Source organism: Dendrobates tinctorius, unplaced genomic scaffold (genome assembly GCF_039654945.1).
Source record: "Dendrobates tinctorius isolate UK_male_01 unplaced genomic scaffold, ASM3965494v1 ptg000070l, whole genome shotgun sequence".
NCBI classification, from domain to species: domain Eukaryota; kingdom Metazoa; phylum Chordata; class Amphibia; order Anura; family Dendrobatidae; genus Dendrobates; species Dendrobates tinctorius.
In genome coordinates this window covers 56105076-56111334 of record NW_027361738.1, presented here as the reverse complement: position 1 = coordinate 56111334, position 6259 = coordinate 56105076, and the positions used below count along the sequence as shown (strand labels likewise).

Here is a 6259-nt window from a genome sequence, read left to right as displayed (position 1 = left end):
ACATTGTGCCGCAGTGACTGTTGTCCTTGACGGCACTGTTGGGTTTCGTGCTAGGCGTATTCTAGCAGGAAACCCAACAGTGTCATCGGTGTCTACAGTGACTGCTTTGAGTATTGTATTGCTACATTGTGCCGCAGTGACTGTTGTCCTTGACGGCACTGTTGGGTTTCGTGCTAGGCGTATTCTAGCAGGAAACCCAACAGTTTCATCGGGGTCTACAGTGACTGCTTTGAGTATTGTATTGCTACATTGTGCCGCAGTGACTGTTGTCCTTGACGGCACTGTTGGGTTTCGTGCTAGGCGTATTCTAGCAGGAAACCCAACATTTTCATCGGGGTCTACAGTGACTGCTTTGAGTATTGTATTGCTACATTGTGCCGCAGTGACTGTTGTCCTTGACGGCACTGTTGGGTTTCGTGCTAGGCGTATTCTAGCAGGAAACCCAACAGTGTCATCGGTGTCTACAGTGACTGCTTTGAGTATTGTATTGCTACATTGTGCCGCAGTGACTGTTGTCCTTGACGGCACTGTTGGGTTTCGTGCTAGGCGTATTCTAGCAGGAAACCCAACAGTGTCATCGGTGTCTACAGTGACTGCTTTGAGTATTGTATTGCTACATTGTGCCGCAGTGACTGTTGTCCTTGACGGCACTGTTGGGTTTCGTGCTAGGCGTATTCTAGCAGGAAACCCAACAGTTTCATCGGGGTCTACAGTGACTGCTTTGAGTATTGTATTGCTACATTGTGCCGCAGTGACTGTTGTCCTTGACGGCACTGTTGGGTTTCGTGCTAGGCGTATTCTAGCAGGAAACCCAACATTTTCATCGGGGTCTACAGTGACTGCTTTGAGTATTGTATTGCTACATTGTGCCGCAGTGACTCTTGTCCTTGACGGCACTGTTTTTTTTTATCAACAGTGGACAAAGTCCGAACACGTTGGCGTTCGATCAAGGACCGCTTCAACAGTGATGTTCGTGCTGAGGGCCAGGTTCGCAGTGGATCTGCGTCAAGGACCAGAACTAGATACCGTCACTATCATGCGTTGCAGTTCCTAAGACCGGTCCTTGCCACAAGATCGTAAGTATTATACATTTTGGGTTTTTATTTTTATTAATCTGTGTTTTTCTAATCCACAGCTGATGCTTCTTGTAAAGGCATGGTAGTAATGATTTTCCTTTCTTCCACAGCACCTGGAGCAGCACCCTGCAACCTGGCCCTGGAGCGGTCCTTCCTCGGACGTCCTCTGACCCGTCCCAGCCATCCGACAGCCAGGAAGCACCTTGCAGGTCAACCACACACACAGCTGGTGACCAGGAAGCTGGGCCATCAGGTGTTCCCCTGTCCCAGGTCTCTGCCACTGGTTATGCGGGCACTACCCGCCAGCGGCAGAGGGCCTTGGACAGGAATGTCTTGCCCGAGTTTATGCATTTGAGCGAGACATTTAATTCCAGCCTCAAGTCACTGTCCGACAGAGTTGAAAGCGGTTTTGCCCTCATGGAACGTGGTTTTAACCACTTTGAACACCGCTTCAATTCTGTAGAACAGCGCCTTGACCGTCTGGAGGCCGACCTCAACAGACCAGCACACCATTTTTTTAGTAAGATTGAAAAGGGCATGGCGGAACACCTTAGTCCTGATCAACAGCTGAATGTGCTGCAGGCCTGCAACAATGCTTTCTTGCAGGCTATGCAGCATAATCGGTACGGTCAGCAGTCAGTGGTGTCCTTTCCACCTGTGCCACCATTGACTCGCTTCACCTCACTACCGACTTGTGCTGCATACCACTGCACGGACACCTCTATTCAAAGCCAGGACACCCACCGTTACACCACCACAAGTCTGAGTGCAGCTGGTCACTTCACCGACACCACCATGGCAAGCGCTGCTCCTGTCTGGAGCACCACCGCCAATCCCATGCATGCGTGGAGCTCAGCCACCACTAGGCAAACATGGAACAGCCCTGCCGCTACAACAACATGTAGTAGCCCTGCCACCACCACTCTGCAAACCTGGGCCATCACTGCCGCCACCAGTCCTCCTGCAAGGACGAGCACTGACAACGAAGAGCAGCAGCAGCCACCTCAGCAGCAGCAGCCACCTCAGCAGCAGCAGCCACCTCAGCATCAGCCGCCACCTCAGCAGCAGCAGCCACCTCAGCAGCAGCCGCCACCTCAGCAGCAGCAGCAACCACCTCAGCAGCAGCCGCCACCTCAGCAGCAGCCGCCACCTCAGCAGCAGCCGCCACCTCTGCAGCAGCAGCCGCCACCTCAGCAGCAGCAGCCATACCAGCAGACGGGGGACCTACATTCCATATTTGCCCCTACTTCAAGGCGAAATCAATCAAGGCGGGCATTGGGACAAAGTCGGTCCAGGCACACAAGCCTACGGCGACATGCCTTTACAACTAATGTAACTGAACAGATTTCCTCTCCTACAAGTGTTCCAAGTTTAATTCCCTTAACTGGACTACCTTCCCCCACAAGTTTTGTTGCCCCTTCCCCTCAAACACCGTCTTCAACTGCAAGTGTTGCATATTCCCTGCACACCCCCAAATTGAAACCATCTGCCCCCAAACGCCGTAAAAAATAATTTTTAGTTTTTTTTTTGTGATAAAAAATAAATTTACATTTGTGGTTCACCATTAATAAGTTTCATTAATGTTGTTTGCGCCGCTCACACACACTGATGGGTAAATACATGTTAAAAACCAACCCAAGGGCTAGTATAGTCATATGTGAAATAACATGGACTAGTATAGTCATTCCAAGGCCTAGTGTAATAACTCTAGTTTTACCAAATAGAATCTGGTTTCATGAAAAACAAACTGTTGAAACTTGTCTAAAAAATAAGTTTCTTTCTAGTTTCACCAGTTTTTTTTTTTGTGAAACAAGATGCTAGTTGTTAAAAATCGAGTTATTACAGTAGGCCTTGGTATGACTATACTAGGCCGTGGTATTTCACATATTACTATACTACTAGCCCCAAGGCCTACTATACTCATATTTGAAATACCACGGCCTAGTATAGTCATTCCAAGGCCTAGTGTAATAACTCTAGTTTTAACAAATAGAATCTGGTTTCATGAAAAACAAATTGTTGAAACTTGTCTAAAAAATAAGTTTCTTTCTAGTTTCACCACTTTGTTTTTTGTGAAACAAGATGCTAGTTGTTAAAAATCTAGTTATTACAGTAGGCCTTGGTATGACTATACTAGACAGTGGTATTTCACATATTACTATACTACTAGCCCCAAGGCCTACTGTACTCATATTTGAAATACCACGGCCTAGTATAGTCATTCCAAGGCCTAGTGTAATAACTCTAGTTTTACCAACTAGAATCTATTTTCAAACTGTTGAAACTTGTCAAGTTTCACAAAAAGATACCAGTTGGCCAAAATCGAGTAGGCCTTGTTATGACTATACTAGGCCGTGGTATTTCACATATTACTATACTACTAGCCCCAAGGCCTACTATACTCATATTTGAAATACCACGGCCTAGTATAGTCATTCCAAGGCCTAGTGTAATAACTTGTAATGGAGCAGATTACATGAGCAGATTACATTCATCCACTCAATGCTGACTTGTATTCCCCATGGACTTTCATTGGGGTTGGGTTTTGAGGGTTGTGTTTTGAGAAAATCACATACTTTGTTTTAAACTAGTTGCACAATTTTCTCTTGAAAAAAAATGGTTTCCTGATTCATGGCCTGCAGCTTTGCTCATTCCAATATATTTCACGCAGACTAGCAATGCTGCATTTTAACTCGTATGTGTATTTACCTGCCCAGGTGTGTGAACATAACAAAATTCAGTTATACATGGGAAGTTTTTTAATTAATTGGAGTTTAAAAAATATAGTGCACTCAGTAATGGTATCAAATAAGGATTTTTATTACCATAAACAACAACATTACACCATTTCATCTTGCCAGTGCACCCGTCCTACATCAGAAATAAAGTAGGCCGCAAATTTGTCCCTCATTTGGCCAACTTCAACGGATGACCTGAGAGTGTGCTGAGTGAATTCAGGCAATGGGTTAGGAGCATCATCGTCCAGTTCAAAGGTCGGGTGCTCTTTAGCCATCACAAAGTTATGTAGAACCACACAGGCCTTCACCACCTCATCGACTGTTTCAAGTTTAAGATTAATGGCCGTGCCCAGAATTCGCCATCTGGAAACAAGAATCCCAAAAGCACACTCGACAGTTCTTCTGGCCCTGGTCAGCCTGTAATTAAAAATTTTTTTGGTGTGGTCCAAGTCCCGGCTGGAGTAGGGTTTCAGTAAGTTTCCGCACATTTGAAAAGCCTCATCGCCAACCATTACAAAGGGCAGTGGCGGAGCTTCGGTGTGAGGAAGAGGCCGTGGCATAGGGAAATTAAATTGGTTGCCATACAACCTCCGGCCCATGTCTGAGTTTTTAAAAGCCTGCGAGTCATTACCACGGCCAAATGCTCCAATGTCCACTGCTACAAACATACATCCGGCATCCGCAATTGCAATGAGTACTATTGAAAAGTACTTTTTGTAATTATAGTACTCAGATCCCGTTCTTTGGGGTTTGATGATCCGTATGTGTTTCCCATCAACAGCTCCCAAACAGTTGGGAAAATTGCATACTGTCCAGAATTTGTCAGCAATTTCCATCCACTTTTCAGCGGTGGGCAGGGGCATAAATTCTGGGCAAAGAACATTCCAGAGAGCCCGGCAGGTGTCAGCAACAATTCCAGACAAGGTAGAGATTCCAATACGGTACTGGAAGTGTAGTGAGGATAGGGTTTCTCCAGTCGCCAGGAATCTGTGAACAGACAAAGAAGTAAAATTAATATTTATGTATATTATTTTTAAAAACTATAAAAAAAAATATTAGTACATTCACGAAAACTAATTACCCAAGGTTTTGAATACTAAATTTACAAAAAAAAACATCAGACCACACCCCTTTGTTTTTAAAACATACCGTAATGTCACCAGTAGCCGTTCCTCAGGAGGAATCGCACGACGGAGCTGTGTGTCCTGTCTCCGGATGGATTGTTGGACACGAGCAAGCAAATCCATGAAACTTTCGTGGGACATCCGGATATAATCAGTAAATTTCTCCGGGTTTGCACGTAGCTCGCTGTAGAGGGTGTGGTATGCCCCACGGCTCTCCCGGAGTTCAACAATCGGATGTATCCACATACGCCGCCGTCTTCGCTGCCTCTCTCTCTTCCTTTGTTCATGGCAAGCAACTGCATACGCCTGAGCCATCGCGATGTCCAAATCCAAGTTGAAGTGAAAACTCTTCCAGCGCAGATCCATGGTCACGAGAAGAATCAAGCAAATGTGAAGAATACTGTAGACAGGGTCTATATATATTAACATACCACACCCACAATGAAGTCCCATTGGTCTTGTGTGTTGTTGAATGGTTGTTTTTTCTTTTTTGTGGGGTTTTTCAAAAATCTGTAAAAAAACGCAAACGCACAAAAAACGCATACAAACGCGCAAAAACGCTGCGTTTTTTTCCTGCATGCGCATTAAAATGCTGGAAAAAAACGCAGCGTTTGTATGCATTTGTATGCGTTTTTTAATGCGTTTTTTTGCGGGAAAAACGCGCTGCAAAAAAAAGCAAGTGTGAAACTAGCCTAAGTGGAGACTTAATAGCTGTCTACAAATATCTGAAGGGATGTCACAGTGTAGAAGGATCATCTTTATTCTCATTTGCACATGGAAACATTAGAAGCAATGAAATGAAACTGAAAGGGAGAAGATACAGATTAGATATTAGAAAAACTTTTAGCAGTAGGTTGGACATGATGACCCTGGAGGTTCCTTCCAACTCTAACATTCTATGATTCTATGTTAAGGTTGATATCCACGTTCACATAGGGACCAGCTTTGAAATAAACATGCTAAAAAAAAATGCTGATATAGTCAGTGGCGTAACGTTAAGCTTGTGGGACCCAATGCTAAAGCTTCAACGGGGCTCCCAATAATTGAAAATCTTTAATGGTAATGGCCTTTAAAAGATGACACACCACCAGCGGTCTTGAGACAGCAGCAGGAAGATAACAATTGCCGCAAGTCAAAACAGCTGCAAATTATAGTTTTCTTGGTATCATTTTTATTCAATATCCATTATAAGAAGGGACGCTCTTTTGGACACTCATTATTCTCCATTTCAAAGAGATATTAAAAATTGGGAAGTAAGATTTATCAAGTACTCAGGAAATGAGTGCCATCGTTGTGTTATAGGAAAACTTTTCAAGAAAGC

The 6259-nt window shown here is 44.5% G+C and overlaps 1 protein-coding gene across 1 annotated transcript; it reads left to right on the top strand.

Annotated features, from left to right (window-relative positions):
- Positions 1-839: 839 nt before the first annotated feature.
- On the top strand, positions 840-2789 carry LOC141095947 (uncharacterized). Its single transcript, XM_073582294.1, has 2 exons — positions 840-1076; positions 1187-2789. The coding sequence occupies exon 2, from the start codon at positions 1422-1424 to the stop codon at positions 2586-2588; it is 1167 nt and encodes a 388-aa protein (XP_073438395.1). The 5' UTR covers positions 840-1076; positions 1187-1421; the 3' UTR covers positions 2589-2789.
- Positions 2790-6259: the final 3470 nt, after the last annotated feature.

Coding starts and splice junctions, on each gene's coding strand:
- LOC141095947 (XM_073582294.1), top strand. CDS start 1,422: ATGCATTTGAGCGAGACATTTAATTCCAGCCTCAAGTCACTGTCCGAC.